General features: G+C 39.6%; 2 protein-coding genes across 4 annotated transcripts in view; one reads left to right on the top strand and one right to left on the bottom strand.

Annotated features, from left to right (window-relative positions):
• Positions 1-214: 214 nt before the first annotated feature.
• LOC311440211 (inactive pancreatic lipase-related protein 1-like) lies at positions 215-17,053 on the bottom strand. Of its 2 annotated transcripts, XM_084526803.1 has the most exons (14): positions 16,945-17,053; positions 15,620-15,695; positions 15,081-15,129; positions 14,386-14,540; positions 13,673-13,798; positions 11,353-11,487; positions 10,144-10,252; positions 7,888-8,007; positions 7,430-7,549; positions 6,010-6,128; positions 4,727-4,859; positions 3,452-3,563; positions 2,470-2,637; positions 215-474 (listed from the first exon to the last, which is right to left on the bottom strand). In XM_084526803.1, exons 2-14 carry the CDS (start codon positions 15,638-15,640, stop codon positions 411-413), a joined length of 1,431 nt encoding a protein of 476 aa, XP_084382929.1. In that variant the 5' UTR covers positions 15,641-15,695; positions 16,945-17,053; the 3' UTR covers positions 215-410. The 2 variants fall into 2 exon arrangements, with proteins under 2 accessions (XP_084382929.1, XP_084382930.1); XM_084526804.1 differs by lacking the exons at positions 15,620-15,695; positions 16,945-17,053 and adding an exon at positions 15,258-15,287.
• Positions 7,449-17,891, top strand: part of GFRA1 (GDNF family receptor alpha 1) — a 258,834-nt gene continuing 248,391 nt past the window's right edge. Inside the window, exon 1 of one of the 2 annotated variants that reach the window (XM_084526809.1) lies at positions 7,449-7,569. The gene's annotated coding sequence lies outside the window, so the exon portion shown is untranslated. The remainder of the gene's footprint in view (positions 7,570-17,891) is intronic. The other variant, XM_084526808.1, reaches the window with a different exon arrangement.

Below are 17,891 nucleotides of genomic sequence, written 5' to 3'. Positions count from 1 at the left end.
GCTCATTCACTTCTAAAGCTACTAAAAAAATTCTGTATTTTGCAGGCTGCCTAAAGAGAGAGATCCACAGACTCAAAATCAAACAACAACAAACCCACAATAAACCAAAGCAAAAACTCCACAAAACAAACCACATAAAACCCACACGACCACCCAGAAATAACAAAGCGTGCGTCTGCAGCCTCCCCATCCCTTATACATTAAAATTCCTTAATCATTATTACTTATTTTTATTTATTTGTAGCATGCTAGAGCAGAGAAGGTTTCTTCTTGCATGTCTGCATCTAAAAGGTACAATTCATTACTCGGTATGTAAAGCTTCCATTATAGCTGCAGTGACTGAAGACTCCAGTCTTTCGTGCATGACCAGCTTTTATTGAGAGCAAGGCTTTGGGCATCCACAGGTGTTGTTAGCAAGCAGTAAGAGTTTGCAGAACTTCCTCCCTCACGGTCTCGGAACCACAGAAATGGAATCTGAAGGAAACAAAAATATGTGAATGTCTTGCACTGTCAAGATTTACTGAGATTATACAAGTGGATTTGTTTTAACATGTCAACCCGATTTGTCATTCGACACATTGTGTTGAGTTTATGTGGCAGGGTTTTGGTAGCAGGGGGCTGCAGGGTTTGCTTCTGTGAGAAGAATCCAGAAGCTTCCCCATGTTAGGTAAGGGCCAGTTTCAGCCAGCTCCAAAGGGACACACCACTGGCCAGAGCCAAGCCAGTGAGTGACACTGGTTGGGTCACTGGGAGAGCAGATTGAAGAAAGGGGAAACAACTGCTGTGCAGCAGCAGCTGGGAGAGTGAGAAGCAGCCCTGCAGCCCCCCAGGTGAGTGCAGCAGGAGGGCAGGAGGTGCTCTAGGCATGGACTGGCAGTCCCCCTGCGGCCCATGGAGAGGCCCCTGGTGGAGCAGGCTGTCCCCCTGCAGCCCATGGGTCCCACATGGAGCAGATCTCCACGCTGCAGCCCGTGGAGAAGCCCCCGCAGGAGCAGGCCCCGGGCCGGAGCTGCAGCCCCTGGAGAGGAGCCCACGCAGGAGCAGGGGTCTGGGGGGAGCTGCCACCCATGGGGGACCCGTGCTGGAGCAGTTCTTGAAGAGCTGCTGCCTGTGGGAAGCCCACACAGGATCCATTCGGGAATCCCGTGGGAGGGACCCCACATGGAGCAGGGGCAGAGAGGGACCATCAGGAGCAGCAGAGATGAAGTGTCAGGGACTGACTGCAGCCCCATTCCCTGTTCCCCCATGCCACTCGGGGGGAAGAAGTGCTCTACCTTGTTAGTAATAGGTAATAAATTATATTAATCTTGTCCTTATCTCAACCCTTGAGCCCTTTTCATTGTATTTTCTCCCCCTTTCCATTGAGGAGGGGGAGTCAGAGAGTGGCTGTGGTGACCTTCAGCTGCCCAGCTGGGTAAGACCACCACACAAACCCATGCTACCCGAAAAGCATTTTTTTTTTTTTTTTTACAGTTTGTGTGCTACCATCACTAGACAGATGATCTCAACTCCGTGTGCAAGGGTATGAGTCTGCAGAAGAGCATGTGCACATTGAATACGCTTTGTCAGCATGTGGTTTGGTGAACAGGAACTACGACTGGTCTACCTCTGCTGAGAGGTAATGCTTTGGGGCTGTAATAATTTTCCTTTGCTTGAAACTGTTTCCACTTGCAGTGTTGTCTTTTAAGTGATTACATTTTAACAAGGAATTTGTATATGGGCATGGAACGTATACTGTACCCCCTCTTCTAGACATCCAGGCTGTTATAATAACATAAATGACCAAGGAAATGACGGGTTTTTTAAAATGTCCAATCAGATGGTTAAAATTGGATCAGTAAAACATACTTCTTTAATCTGAGCATCCACACTGTACCTCCACAAAGTCTACAGAAATCAGTTTTAGCCTATATCAATAGACTTTATATTTAGCCATTTAAGCACAGTTTCCAAGTACTAGTCTCTGGAATGGTAGGCCACTATTTTTGGGAGGCCACAATAATTATTTCCACTCTGTCTGGTCAAATGTGATCTAAGGGACCATCAATATCAATGGAAATCTTCTGCTGATTCCCACCAGCAGTGAATCAGGCATCCTAATGCAACCTCAGACACAGATAACTATTTCTTGCAGACAGCAAGTAGGAACTTGGCAAGAATGATGCTGATAATCCAGGCCAGTGCTAATCTTTTTCACCCAAAGGGTTAAGCAGGAAGTTTTCCCTTCTGAAGCCTGGAGATATTTTAAAATTTTCTTTGAAGTTATTTAAGCTAGAGAGTTGAAGTAGCAGTGAATGAAATTATGTATGAACAGTATCTTGAAAGGAAGGAAATTAAAAATGTTCTTTAGAGTCTATTTCTTTTAAAGCTTTAAACACCTTTTCTTGTGGAAACGTTTTTGCCCAAAATATACTTTTGTCACTTACCCTCCCAAGTAAATTTCATGATTTATACAGTGGGTATACTTACTCTTCTCCACTTTCTCCAGATTGTACTGTGATAGCAGAGGCTCCTATTTTAGGGAAAATTGGATTTATCACATTGTTGTTCCAAAGAAATTTAACCTTTGTAACTGTTCTGATATTAACTTCTGTATCAATGAAAGCTGTGTAAGTGTTGTCTGGTTTGAGGGTTCCCCTGTGGGAAAAAAAAATAAAAATAAAGTTTTATGGACGCAAGGCTGGCTGGCATTTAGCATTAATTACTAATCCCATCATCAACTGATTGTCTATGGTGGCAAGTCAATGGAAAATTAGTAGTATGTCAGTATAGTGGAAAGTTAGTAGCATGCCAGTCCATTTTCCAGTATAATTCATCCAAATCAGTGTTTGTCAGAAGAAACAAAGGCAGATAGGCTTGATGTGGTTCAGTCATAACTCACTGTGAAGACTCAGTGGACAATCCATATGGAGAAAGTAGAGCTGCTCCCTGTTTCTTATGTAGGCAGGGTTTATATCATGTTTTGCACATTAAAAAAATAATCTTATTTAATGTTAATTGATTTATTTGATACAGAAGTTGGATTTGTTTGGGATTGCCAAAAGGATTATCCACGAGCTGCTCTGACTGGCTCTCTACCAGAGGTTCTCAAACTTACAGCAGTGTGACTGAGTAAAATGTGCGTCTGCTTTTGGGTTACCATAGTTCATAATCTGCCTACTAATTTCATGTTGCATCAACAGAGTGAGCTCTAACTGGCAGCAGTTTGAGACTGCACCAAATCCTAATGTTTTAAATTTCTAAGAATTTAAAATTCTGCATTCTAGACTTTCCCCCTCTAAAGTAAATCCAGAGTGAGTGAATTGTCTCTGCATTTACATCAAGAAGCTGTACCTGGGAGTAGAATTTGCTCTGCAAAATTGGACTAACTTAAACAGAAATATTATTAGAAATGTGAATGAATTATGCATTCTAGAAGAGAAGTTTCTTTCCTTTTGAATATTGAACTCACTTGATAATCTGATGCTGCCTTGTGTTCCCATCACTCCCATACAGGGCAATATTTGCATATCCTGTTACTTTTTTGCTTCCAGAGAGTGTCACGGTTACTTTGTACCTCCAAACTACATAGAAGAAATACAATGAGTTAGATCGTACCCAGAGACAAACAATTTCCAAAATATCGTGGTTTTGTTTTTCCATCTTTTTCATTTTTTATTTTATTTTCTGTGTAATGTAGCTGAAAGCAAAAAATAAAAATAAAAACTAAAAAATTATCACTGCCTTGCACTTTTAGCTCAAGACTACATCCCAGGCTGCCTGGATTGGACAAAGTCAATCCAATGCTGTCATGCAGGACTCTTGGTGCTCACCATTTTTTATTGGGTTATAACCGTGCAGTACAAACAAAACACCAGTGAATCAAATCTGTTGTTATGTCTTAATGAGATCAACAGGAGAAATGGGTAGACATTTTTACTGCTTTCTGAAAGCAACCAACTGACAAACCTAGCTCATAACACAACAAACACATCATAAACCTGAGCATTTTTACCACAAATGAATTTACCTACAGTGAAGCTAGAAAGAGGGAAGTACTGAGAAAAATACTGACCCATACCGAGTATAAGCAGTATAAAAGGAGTGTAAAAAAATATCCAATGTGATCATTTCTATGAGTAGGAAATTTCCCTTAGCATGCAATTAGACAAAGCACTTCTCCCTCCAATTCTTGCTTACAAACATGAAGGGAGAACTGTCTTTTGAAAGTTGACATTTAGGATAGCTTATAACTTAGGTTGTAAAGGAAGTTATCTAATCCATCAATTTCTCAAAGCAAGATCAGCTTTGATCAAGTTGCTCATTGCCTTTGCCAAGTAGAATTTTGACTATCTCCAGAGTTGGAGATTCCACAGCTTCTCCAAGCCTCTCTTTTTGCCTTTAACCACTGCCATGGTGACAGACACGTTTATAACATTTAGTAAGAATTTCCCTTGTTATAACTGCTGTACTTTGCCTATCATCCCTTCTCCATGCACCTTGCAGTGTAGCCCACTGAACACCTCCGTGACTTTAGTTGGCTATATAGTCCAACGTCCTTCTTGTACTGGAGGGCACAAAGCTGGGCATTAGTATTGGAGCAGAAGAGGAAAAGGCACAAGGACTGAAGAGCCATTTGCACTGCTATGAGGTCTATTCATCTGTTTAAATAAACCATAAAATGGGGGGAAAAAGTAGTTTTACAATGAGTAGGAAGTAGGTAATGACTGAAGCAATCAAAACTCACGAGCAAAATCCTTGGCTTCTCCAGTATTCAGGTAAAGTTTCACGAAACTGGAATCTTTAAATCTGTCTTTGAATTTATCTGCATAGTGACCCATATTTGGGCATCCCCCTGCTGGGCATGGGAAACAGTTTTCCTGGTGAAAATACATGTGAATATATCTGTTAATAAAATTATCCAGACAGCCAAGAAAAAAAAACAAAACTGATTATTAACTGGTCATGAATCACAGCAATAAGTTTTAAGTAACTCTTTCTGTAACTACAGAAAAATCATATAATCTAGCCAGTGTTCTGCAAGACTTATTTTTCAGGGCTCAATGTTTTTTCTCATGCCATCTTGCTCTCTGAAGCTGTGTAAGTGAAATCCCTGAGTAGTCTTGAACTGGAGCAGGGAGGAGGAGGAGTAGATTTCTTTCCCAGCAATTTGTGAGAAAGAGTGATGTCTCCTTATACCTTCAGGTTGGGTCAAGAAAATCTTTGTGTTGAAAACAAAGCTAATTGTTGTCTTTTTGTCACCAGGGTAAAAAGCAGTTTTTTACCCTGGCGACAAAGCATGCAGTTGCCTTCTCCCAGAGTCATCTGAGAAGCCTGTATGACCTGGTCAGAATGCATAAAGATCAATTTTATACCTTTTATTCTTGCTCCTTGCTCTGTTCCCTTCTGTCTGTGCTGCCTGTGAGATATGATGAGCCTGTTGCCTCCCTGCTACAATTAGGCTGTAGTTCATTATCTCCCAGTCCGAGACAGGGAAGGGTTTCCTGCCCTTGGTCCATAAACCATTGTCCTTTGTCCTTGAGGCTGTCTTAATTCACCAAAGTATTTTGGCCATGGACTGACCCCATCAGACCTTTACGTATTATTTTACTTCTTATTGTTCTGAAAAAAATGTTTAAACTACATTTGAAAGCTCATCTGCTACAGTACGGGATTCTCCTTGCTGCAGTTCGACAAATACATCTGGTGATAACTGGGACAGGCTCTCCTGCTTGCCTAGTCCCCATTTGACACTGCAAGGTAGGTCTGGGGAAGCCCTGACAGCTCCAGTAGTACCTTAAGTCTGTCACAGCAGCGAAGTACCAGGCATATCACTGTTTTGCTGTTACGTTTTCCTACTTTGACCCCATTCATGAGCTATAACATTGTAAGATGTCTGTCACTTCTCTTACATGTGCAGCCATTTGAGTGCAAGTTAGCAAAAATTAATTGAATTTCAAATTTCACATGTATTGACAAGAGTCATTGCTTTTGAAATGCTTCATCCTGAGGCTCTGAAAAAATACTCACTGTTTGAAAAGCATCGTATGAAGTACAAGAATAACCCAGAAATCCATCAGGGTAGATAATACTGTCCGAGTAATACTTGTAACTCCGCAAATGGTTACAAGCCACAAAGTCACGAGTTCCTGTGAAAAAAAATGCTCTCAGGTTAGTTCTTTTTGGTAAACAAACAGGAAAAGATACCAACACAGCACTTGTCATGACACCAGAATGTATTATTCTCACTTAGAAGCCTCCCCACTACTCTTGGAGTGGTGAACATGAGGTTTGAACCTTGCTTTTGCAATGAATTGATGCTCTGAGGAATGTCATTGGCTCAACAGGTGTAAAACATGAACTTGAAATGCTTTGTGGAGACTGACTGCGCAGCCCAGCCCACCCCTAGTCCTCCCCTCCAAAATGCTTTTTCAAGTAATCTCACCGAGTTTCGCAATAGAAAGGAGAGCTGCACCAAGCAGTCTTTTGTAGGCAATAGTTGCATTACCATAACAAAAGAAAACTGAATGCCAAGTATTCGGTTTGAACTGGGCAATGCTGATTTATTCCAGATGAAGACTTCAAAACAAAATTATTGTTATTTGGAGAGTGATTAAGGAAGGGAGACTCTTAAAATTAAAATAATGAATATATTATTTTCCTTTATATTTCATTACCTTTCCTGTCTTTAGATTAAAAAGAAGATGGTATACAACACTGTTATTTCTTTGTGCTTTAATTCCCCGTTATTGATAATAAATTTACTTGGGAGTGAGGGGGAGTATTGCTTCCAGCTGCATTGATTAAAACCTAGATAAAAAGGCTGGTTATCACATATAAATTAATGGATTCCCAGACTATAAGGTGCTTGCAGTAGTGTAAGAAAGAGCTCAAATTGTATACCGAAGTCTTTAGAGGAGAAAACTTTTTTTTTTAATGTTCTGTTATGTGCAATGTAAGTTTATAATATTTAATAGATGTTTAAAATATAGAGCTTTTATTGAAGCTATGCAAAACAGCAAAGAAAAAAATATTGAGCAGCCTCTTGCCAATCTTTTTTTAGCTGACTGAAAAATAGACAAATTATATTGCTTCAATGCTACCCAAAGTTGTGATAGGTAGCTTTCAGAAGACTTGCAGCTGAAGATCCCATAACAGATGTAGATGTGAGAATCATTGCCATACTCCACCAAAGTTAAATGTGTTATTATAGACCCTTCAAAGATTTCGGCACAGCTTAAGTAATATTTGTTTCTGCTATTAGGTACTTTAGAGGAGGTTTCCAGACCAAAGCCTTTGTCTTGTTTCCTTTTTGATTCATATATGGAAATAATTACTGGAAAGTGTTCTGTTTGAGCATGCTAACAGTTTCACTGCCCTCTGTAGCTGCCATTGCACTAAAAACTAACACAAAACACCTGAATGAAGTGTCATTCATTACCATACTTACCTTCCCAGATGCCATCAAGGTCTACAATCTGTGAAAGAGCATTCTTCCCACATCCTGGCATTTCTTCTCCTCCATTTGGATAAAAATCAATATGTCCTATTGCTGGGCTTATTCCAAAACCTGAAGCATTTAAAGCAGGGGTAAGTACATTTTAAATTAATGTCATCTCATATCTATAGCTGTTGGCTTGAGTTTTATCAGTGGTATTTGAGGATATGAGGTCTCAGTGACCAGAATTGTGTGTGTGTGTGTTTTTGTTTGTTTGTTTGGTTGGTTGGTTGGTTTTTTTTTTTGTTTTGTTTTTTTTTTGTTGTTGTTTTTTTTTTTTTTTGTTTTTTTTGTTTTTTAAAGTGTCTAAGCACCATCCAGCACACTTGAGTCTTGATGAATAGTTAGGACACTCAAGTGCCACACAGCACAAATAATTAGGTACCAATACAGTAAAGCTGAACGCTCACCTAAGTAGGGGATTGTAGGAGCTGAATCCGTGTGGATAACGTCAACAAAATCTGCATCAGTTTTATCCAGTCTGACTTCAATTGGAGTGTCTTGAAAATAAGGTTGAGCAGGATCCAGTCCTGAAAGAAAAAGGTTAGTGTCATGTACAGTTGAAGACATCTAGATGTGTCATTTTATATAACAGTATGATTGTTTATCATTAATGCACCATATATATCACTGTCTATGCCTCCTTATATCTAAGTAACATACGCATTAACAAAATGATGATACGTGCACTCTCTTACCAAATGGGCTTAGTGTTGAATCCTAGGTAGGAAAGAAGGTTACTTGTGAGAAATCTGTTGAATTTCGGTGATTTATTTCAATAATGGATCCCAGCACTTGGAGGCTGGTTATTATTTTGAGGGAAGTTAATGTTGCTCAAATCAAGGTTGCTGTGTCCACATCCCATATTGCTCATCTGTGTGGTTTCTCAAGTACCTTGTCTGAGTGTACTCAGACAGGAATTGATACTGAAAGCACTATTGCCATGTGCTTGGAATTGTTGAAACCTACGTGCCTACTTCTGGCTCCAGTCAGATTTTGGAAAGGCATCTAGTTTTGAAGTTACGATCTTTGCTTTCAATTCTATAAGAAAATACTATTCAATTTGCCTCTCAAATTGCTGCAGCAATTCTGGGAACCTGCATATTCCTGCACATTACAAAATATTATGATCTTATACTTGCATCTCTTGTTTTCCTTGGGTAGAACCTTTTGCTTTTGCTTTTAGACCGAATTTTCTAGACTATTAGTCCAAGATTCACCGTGTCTGAAATAACTGAGGTAATGCAACAACAGAAAAGGGCTGGGTTAATATCTTGTTAATACAATGCTGTGGAAAAGGTAAATCTTTATATGACACTTGCCAAGGCAGGTGGGTAGTTACCCAGGGCTGTGGCTCGCCAGAGATTTAAAGTATGTTTTCTAGAGAGGAGGGAAGAATTGTCAAGTTAGTTGGAAAATGCAGTGAATGAGATGTTCTTTCAGTGACAAGAAACAGGCTCTGTGGAACGTGAGTGTAAATCCTGTTAAATCTGGGCAGATGATATGTTCCTATGTAACTTAACTTTTGCTCCTGAGACAAGAGATTTAGTGTATCAAGTTACATAACAAATTAAACTTTAGCAAGTTTGTTGGAAATAAATGAAAAACAACAAAAACCCAACCAAGAAAAACAAACAAGCAAAAAAAGAGTAAACCCCAGAATTTCATTACTGTAAATGTGTTCTATAGGTGAAAGGTTTATATAGATATAGATCATGGGGATAGTGGGTGATATTGAGTCAGCCCACTGCTTCTGAAACATCAGATTTGGATCATTATGTTTTGGAAAACTGTTACCAAACTGCAGTACAAAATAATTGTTCTCACTGCTGTGCTACTTCTAGTATGCTTTGGAATGACCTGCAAGCAATGGCTGTGATGTTGAGTATCAGATGTGCTGCTATATAAAAGGTGAGATTAATGAAAGATGAAAAAGGCAGGAGAAAAGCTGCCAGGACAAGGAGGTAGGGACTACTCTTCTGGTCCAAGTCTTTAAGGCCAGGCTGGATGGGGCTTTGAGCAACCTGACCTAGTTGGAGGTGTCAGTGGGGTTGGAATTAGATGGTCTTTAAGTTCCCTTCCAACCCAAGCCATTCTGTGATTCCATGATCGCAGTAGTGTTGGAAAAGCTGTTTCAAAAAACAAACAAAACAACAACAACAAAACACAAGCACAGCAGCTGAAACTGGTTCTGGGTGTACATTCATCATTGTGAGCTCGTTTCTAGCAGTGACAGTAGGAAGCTGTTGTGTTATGGCATGGCTCCAGTGCTGTTGCAGACTGGAGCTGGACCGGAGCGAGCTGTGGGCACGCTGCAGTGACACCGCTGGACAGAGGCACCAGAAAGCAAGCTCTGCAGAGATGCATTGATGTGCATCAGGAAGCCAACTGATGTTATTGCAGGGGGCATTCTGGCTCTGTGAGCTGCAGGGAGCTTCCCATTGCTGTGTAAACATACGCACACAAGGTAATTGTTGTGCTGACTGCCCCCCAGGCATGCCGGGGTGCAGCTCCAGCCTGAGACAAGATAAATTATATATTGCCCAAATTACTCTTGACTAAACTATGTCCCCCAGTCAGACAAGATTGAAGGAAAAATGAACAGCGGTGTTCTGTTAAGCAGTGGTATCTCCAATATGAGCTGTGACTTAGATCCCCTGCCTTACCAGTTATTCTTCCAATACCAGACCTCCTCTTGCCAGCCTCCCCTGCCACGTGTGCTCCCAGGCTGTGGCCAATTATGTGAACTTGGGCTGGAGAGTATCCATATTGATCCTGAGAAAACACCAATTAAAAATAATACCTTACTACTTCCATTTTCTATTAACAATAGGAAAAAGTAAATAGGGGTCAAAAGCCAACTCTTAAATTGACTGTGGACTCAAGGCCTAATCTGCAAGCGATTCCTATAGGTTCTCAGCATTTTTTGCCAGTTTAGGTGCTTATATCCAAAACACATATTTTTTTCAAAGCTCCTTATTCAGCTGCTGCCCTCACTTGGATGCTCTTACAACTCTAGATAGCTCCGTCACTGAGTCTTGAGAGACTCAACATCCTTTTTACATCCTAGACTACTGAAGACTCACAGAAACTTATCTGGCTTGCAGGGTTCAACCAGGGTTAGTTACATCTGGCAGGTCAGGCACCATGTGTAGCTGGAAGATGATGCAAGAGAAGAGATGCCTTCAGCCTTGTAGACAGTAATTCAGTTGCTGGAATGCAGATGTTGAGTGTAAGCACTAGGTTCAAGCCCTGCAAGCCCAGGCACACTGCCTTGTCGAGTAATTCAGATTTCTTTTAAGGCGAATGCATGTTGAAAGCACTTAGATGAAAAGAAGGCTTCAAACCAAGCATTCCCACATAAAGTTTACTAAGAAAGGGGACATGTGGCACCTCCTGGAGATGTAGGCACTGTGTGATGGCTTTCCCTGGAGGCAGCTGGGCAGGTCCCAGGCATTTCTGGTCACCTGGTAGCAGTTGCTCTCCAGTTGCTGTTTGTTTTTCAGTCATGCTTAAGAGCTACTTTATACATTTTTGTCCCCATAGAAAGGCAGTTTACCGTGTCCATTATTTCTGCATATTTAAAACTATTCAGCTCTCTACATCCGTTAATGCCTATGGGACAACTATTCAGCTGTAGCATGGGGATGTCTTCAAGATCTTCATACCTGTAAGTTTACTAAGCTTGCTGTTATCACACAGTTCTGTCTAAAAAATAAATCTGTTTCCAGCAGAATTTCTAAAATAATCACTGAGCAGAAGAAAATGCTTTTACTGATGACATTCACGTTCATGAAAGTTCCTGAATCACTTTTTTTTTTTTTTTTTTCCAAATCAGCATTATAACTGTAGCCATGTAAACGTGAAATTCTTACCATAAGCACATTTACAAAATAAGCTATTTCAGCTCCTACAACACGGACGTTGTTTGATGCCTGGGTGTACTGACATTTTGAGCCTTTGCTCCAGTCTACGCAGATGCAGTTCACATCTTCCACTGTAAGCAACCTCTGTTTTGTAAAAAAAAAAAAAAAAAAAAAGCAAAAACCACACAGTTCAACAGTATATACAACCTGGAATGGATTCACAATGCTTATTACAGCCAAACTAATAAATGCTGCATTAATTTGTTTGAGAACATTCCAAGAACCAAAACCTTAGTGTATATCTGTGGCCATGTCTGGACACGGTATTGTGTGAGCATGCACGTGCCTGAAATGGGGTGGTCTGCTGCAGTTATGGCCACTCCATCGTTTTAAATACCCACAGCAGTATTTTGTGCAGAGGGCAAAACAGTACAAGTGCTGACACTTAATTTCAATCAGACTTTGTATGTAACACTAAAGTGCTCTACATGTGTACTGGTGTACTTAATTTATTTAAAGGTACTACTTTAATTTGAAATCAGGTAGAATTTTGCATTACTAAAATCAGTGTTTTCCTGAGACAGATTCATAAAAAAAAAAAAGTGTGCATTCTAATAAGAGGTTGCATAAGTTGCTGCTGTCACTGAATATTCATTTTGGCTTTATTTTGGAAGGTACTTATATTGGCAGATGCTTCATTGTCTGCCACAGAATCTGAAGCTTTGCTTTTCTCCTTTGAGCTGGATTGTTTGGTGTAGCAGATTTAGTATATTTACTCTCCTTTGCACTATGTTCAGGCATACAGAAGCATACAAATCAAGGTACAACTAGCAAATAGAAAAAAAGCAACAGCAGTCTGTGACTATATTAGAAATGGTAAAACATAAATGTGCAGATAAGTAATAGCTCTATTGAGAAGGATAGATAACAGATACATATGCTAGAGTTGATATATTCACAATCCTTGATCTACTCTTTACTAAACAAGGTTCATTGCGATTTACCTCTATTATTAATTTATTTTTTTTAATCAGTTGGAGTATTGTGATAAAAGCATAGACCACCAGAGTAAAGAAAGAATTTATAAATTTATCTCACGTTTCAATGTCCTAATGAAAATTATCCAAAAAGATTTGAGGGACTAGTTGGTGTTTTTAAAATGTGAGCTGTCCTATTGATTGAGAGGTTCTAGGGGGGGAAAAAAAAAAAAAAAAAAAAAAAAAAAAAAAAAACACCAAAAGTGGAAAATGAGAGACTGAGAGTTATAGAAGATCAAACTCCTTCTGATACTTTGAACAAATTAACTAATAAATTCAACAGTCATTCCCAGACGTTCACAAAGTATTAATCAACTTAGATATGTTTCATCTAGAAAACCTGTCAAATGTAATTTCTTTTGAGCTGCTAACAAAGAAAAACAGGTAATGCAGATGCAGTAAGTCTGAAATACTTTGATTTTAGTGGACTTTATTTCTCATAGTGTTCTCTTACATAAAATAGGAATATATGTAATTTCCACAGAATTGGAGTGGTGTGAATACCTAGCTGAAAAACCTTATCTAAATAGTGTCATATGCCATCAACTGGTATTTTGCTCTGTGTGCTCTATGACTAGTAGCTTTCATTAGCTGCTGCAATAGAAAGCAACGTTTAGAGTTTTGAGAAGACCACAAGCTGGAATTGCAACTGCGTTAGCCCTGTGTTAACAGGGTTAAGAAATAGCTTGAGAAAGTGGGGAATCAGTGCAAAAATCAATAGAGTACAAAGAGTGCTTTGTACTTCATTTGGTGCTCATAGCAAGTCCTAGATTGAGGGCTTGGTTCACAATGATTCCCTTGAGGTCCCTTCTGGCTGCACACTCGTACAGCCCTACTGCTCCTGTTAGTGGCCAGTCCATGCCTTTGTGATGGACTTTCCACAAATGCAAACCTTCTCTCTTGTCTAGAGAAATATGAAGCAATAGTTACGAGTCTATTCTGGAGTTATTTCTGGAATCTCCTTCTTTCCTAAGCAACATCTTGCTCCAGGGTTTGTGTTGGTTTTAACCAAGAAAAAAGACACTTATTGAACCAAATCCCACTGTCACTCACTTCAGTAAAGTGAAGGATTTCATGCATTTTACCTAATGTTTTTCCTCAAGGTGCAGAGCTGCAAGTCTAAGTTGCTAACAGTTTGAAAAAAACATGGCCTTTGTTTTAACCCTTCTTATTGCTACAAGTAGTTCTAAAGAAAATGATTAGAAATAGAGAAAGCAGACGATTTATAGGAATGTATTATTAAACGCAATCTAAGGAACTTCCCAGGGACAGGATTTCCATGCAGTACATACCTTGCACATGTCTGACAGCCAGGTTTCTTCTCCGTTATCTATAAATCCATGTACAATAAATCTTGTCATCCTGTTTGTATTAAAATTTGAGTGCCCAATTGTTGCGGAGTCAACTGCAGAGATTGCCTGTTGTAGATATTACATGAATAAGGTTCTAAATCTCTTTTCTGTAAAAAAAAATTATCAAAAGTGTGAGGAGCTAAACTGTGTTCCTCTGTATAGGTGTTTAAAAGTTTAGTGAACCCTTGCAGATGAGCTTAACTTTACATGACTATGGCTTAAGGTCTGTATCTCCCCTCAGAGCAAGCTCTGACACACATCTCAGAGCAGCCAAAACTTTCTTTCAAGTATGTTTTCATCTTATCTGTGGAGAAAAAAAAAAAATAAATCACCCAACATTAAAAAATGCATTGTTTTGCAGTACTTCTCAGTGGGCATATAGAAAATATGAGGGTGCGCAGCTCTGTAAGGGTTGGTAGGACTATATTGCCGTAGGGAGAAAAAAAAAAAAAAGAGAGAGAGAATTTTGCCCCAGAGAGCTTGCCAAGCAGCTGGAAGAGGTTCCCTCTTTGAGGGGGGGAAAAAAAAAGGCAATTTCTAACACTTTTCAGGAACACTGTTAGTTGAACTCTGTATTTATTTACTCCTTCTTTTTTTTTTTTTTTTTTTTTTTTCATGTAATTTACCAACATTTAAAGCACAACAGTTCTTACCTGATAGTTATTAGGGTTTTCTCTTGTGTACAGGAGGAACTGGGTATCTATCTTATTTGGATCCCAGGGTAATTTACGGATTGGTCTCTCCACAGTCCCAGACCATGGTATATCATCTGTGAAACATCCCAGCCTTTCATAGCAAACTTCTGATCCTGTAACATGTAGATCAGATCGTGAATTTCTGAATGAGTATGGAAGAGCAGACTAATCATAACATACAGCCACTTTTCTCTAGAGGTCTCTCAGTCTGTTGAAAATCCTACAGATTACGCAAAGCAAAGGTCAGCAGATGTCCTGTCTTAGCTCTCAAAAGCTATAGTTTACCTCAAGGAAAGAAGTCACCCTGTTGCTCACATAAAAAGTATTCAGTGGGATTCTCCTGGGGGCATCCTGTACCATATCTTGGGCATCTTTCCTCAGCTGCATTTTGCCTAATGCAAAGACAGCTGATGAGTTTCTCCTAACACCAAACCAAGCTATTGCAAATAATCAGCAGTAACAGGAGACTGTGCTGAGCAGCTAACTACATGAGAAATCTTATAAGCCAGTGACTTCTGCCGAATATAAAGCTGTGCACCCACTGAACTGCTTTGCTTTTTTCCCCACTGACACCACTAAAGAAGAGTACAACGAATAATTTCTTAGCAATGTAGCTCGGTAGAGAAAGGAAGGGCAATAGCTTATATACTTACCTTTGGCTGTGTTGAGCAGGAGTAACGCAAATATCCCAATTCCAAACATCTAGAACAGTAGAAAAAGAAGCAGCTAGGATTTGCTAACTGGCTTGATTATCACACCTATCTAGCATACTGGTGCTGATTTTTCTCATGGTGAAAGTGGCCCTGGTCTGTCTTTTCTGCAGCCTGTACCTCTGACCGCCACATATGTGAGTCAGCATTGCCTGGCTCCAGCTGCAATGTTGCTGCATGGTGCTGCAAAATCTACTAAAAATCTGCTTTAAAAAATAAAATAAAAAACATACTAACAAAATTACTGAAATTCTACTAAAAAAAAAAACTACTGCAAGATCTAGTAAAGACATGACTGAAGTTCGGAGTGATTTTTGTTCTGTTAGGGTTACTCTGCTAGTAGGATGCATACCAGCTACTTTAGAACCAGCATAAGGACACCCGTATGTGCTACTATTCCCCTCCATACTGTCGTGTATTAGGACGCCATTTACCTGACACGGTAAAAGCCACCCACCCTGCCCCAGACCTGAGCTACTTACGGTGCAGCCTTGAAACTCCATGCACAGAGCGAACTTTGCATGCACTTTATAGTTTGCCTTATCCTTGGAAATGTTCCTGGAAAGATAGGGAAAATTTGTTTATTTCAGATTATAGTTTATAGTTAAGCTGTAAAATGGCTTTAATAACTGTTTTCTCTGTGAAGTCCAAAACTGTTGGACATTGATCCCTTGAATTGGTGTGCTGGAGGCCAGAATAGGGTTGGAGCTCCAAAAGTAGCATAGTTCCCAAGCAACAATTCATTAGGAATAGCACATTAGAAAGAAATATGTGGGTTTGGGGGGCAGTGCATTTAAGGGCTTGTCTTAACTGGGAAGGCTCTTGTTTTTAGTGTTGTGTAGGTGGCATTTAGGGGTCTGCTAAGTGGTTACTCTAAGTGATGTGCTGAGAGCAAACATGCCTGAAATATATACCAATTACACATGGAATTGTCCCAGATGTTGGGACATGGCTGCTTTGTGTTTTGTAGCAGTATTACAGAGTTCACCAGCTCATTCTCCTAAAGACATCAGCTAAAAGGTGAAAGAAAATCTGTGCAAATGAACGAGGCCAGGCCTGGGAACCCCTTGGTCCTATTCTTCCATAGGAGAAGGACATAAGCAGACTCAAGGGGAAAAAAAAAAAAAAAAAAAAAAAAAACAAAAAACAATACCTCAGTTAACTTTTCACCTAGAAAGCTTTGTCACTTTTTTTTTTTTGACATTCCCTAATCTTCACCTTTGGGAATGACCAAATGGATACCAGCTGCATGCGTGGGTATCACACTGCTATCATCCATGCTAGCGGGTTTTATTTCTTTAAATAATAACAAAATTTTATTTTGTTTTTCCTAAAACATCACTTTTGATACTAATGTAGAGCACAGTGCTTCCATCCTTAGCTGAAGTAGCAATTTAATTTGTATGTTCCTATCTGTGAGTGATACGGGAGAATCAGCAAATGCCCTGCAGCATGATAAGTTTTGCTAAATACTTGTTCAGAGTGAGGTGGGAACTGTCTTTTACGTTTAACTTAAGAGCCGGTGGAAGAGATTTGAGTTAGGTTTTTATCATAATTACTCAGCTTCTCTTTGTCAACACCATAATAAAACACGACAAACTGAATAACTACGCAAATCTGTAGTCCGTGGGCAGCTGGGTTTCAGGTGCTTGCTTTTCCTTTAGTTAGAGGGTGTGGGGCTGGGATGCATGGCTCAAGTTGCTCTCTGTGCCTGGAGGAGCTGCTTTGGCCCTGGAGGCCTCCCAATTCAGGGACTGTTGGAAAAAAGATGCCTTTTGAGAAAGAAAGTGTCAAATAAGGACTCAGCTGTGTTTTAGAATGAAAGGGATTGCTGTCTGAAGTAGGAAGAGAGCCTGAAGGAGACCCATAAGAGGAATGGATTTCACATGCTACAGGAAGGCCCCAGCTTGCTTCTGGAATGTGCTGTCGGGCTTCCTGGCATTGTTCACACTTCCTTTGCCACCTGTAAGGTCCCTAAGTGACTTGTAATGTTGGTGGCTGCAGAGCTCTCCTGGCTGAACCTCAGCCTTGTGTTTAATTGTGCTTGGTTAGTGTTTAGTCAATACTATAGTGGCTGATGTCTTGTTGTGTTTTAATGACATCATCATAAATGCTCTCAATGTTATACTTCTACTGATATTTCTTGGAAGTTTATCTACTCAAATGCTTCTACATCGTTTCTCAAACATGGGGAAATGGGAAAGAATGAATGGAAAGAAAACTAGTAAAAAAAAAAAACATTAGTTTTAGAAAAGTAGTTAACTAGTTTAGAAAACTAGTTAGTAAAACTCAGTTTTACTAACTGAGTAAAACTCAGTTTTACTAACTGAGAGTTTGGGTTTTGTGCTTGGGAAAGTACATCCTTCCTTGGTTTCTTAAAGCTCCAGGTGGCTCATTCATGCTATGCTTTGCAGAGCAGTAGTGTTCACTTTAATGTGAAATAGTCGATCCCAGCTTCTGCAAAGCCTGGAGTTATTCAAATTCCCTATGGAATGATTATAAACACTTCTTAGGACTTGTTGTTTTCTAGCAAAAAATGGTGTAATCAAAGTTACCATGCTAAATATAAAATTATCTGGAAGAAATTATATATTCTATCTGTATTTACATATATAAATATATGTAGGAATCTGAACTAGCTCATCTATAATTCTCAGACGTTTGACCACAAAGCAGTATCACATGAAGCTGAATCCAAATTAATGGATACCATGCTTCATTTAGGCAAAAGTTTGAGAAGCAGTCCCCATTCCT

This window comes from Aythya ferina (genome assembly GCF_964211825.1).
Source record: "Aythya ferina genome assembly, chromosome: 7".
Taxonomy (NCBI): domain Eukaryota; kingdom Metazoa; phylum Chordata; class Aves; order Anseriformes; family Anatidae; genus Aythya; species Aythya ferina.
This window is presented reverse-complemented; position numbering and strand designations above follow the sequence as displayed.

What these genes read in the sequence shown, in the direction of transcription:
- LOC311440211 (XM_084526803.1), bottom strand. Translation starts at nt 15,640, where the DNA reads ATGGAGTTTCAAGGCTGCACC. An exon ending in CATACGATGCTTTTCAAACA is followed by an intron (nt 4,860 to 6,009) that starts GTGAGTATTTTT and finishes TATTTTCACCAG; the next exon opens with GAAAACTGTTTCCCATGCCC. An exon ending in AGGCAGCATCAGATTATCAA is followed by an intron (nt 2,638 to 3,451) that starts GTGAGTTCAATA and finishes TTTTTCCCACAG; the next exon opens with GGGAACCCTCAAACCAGACA.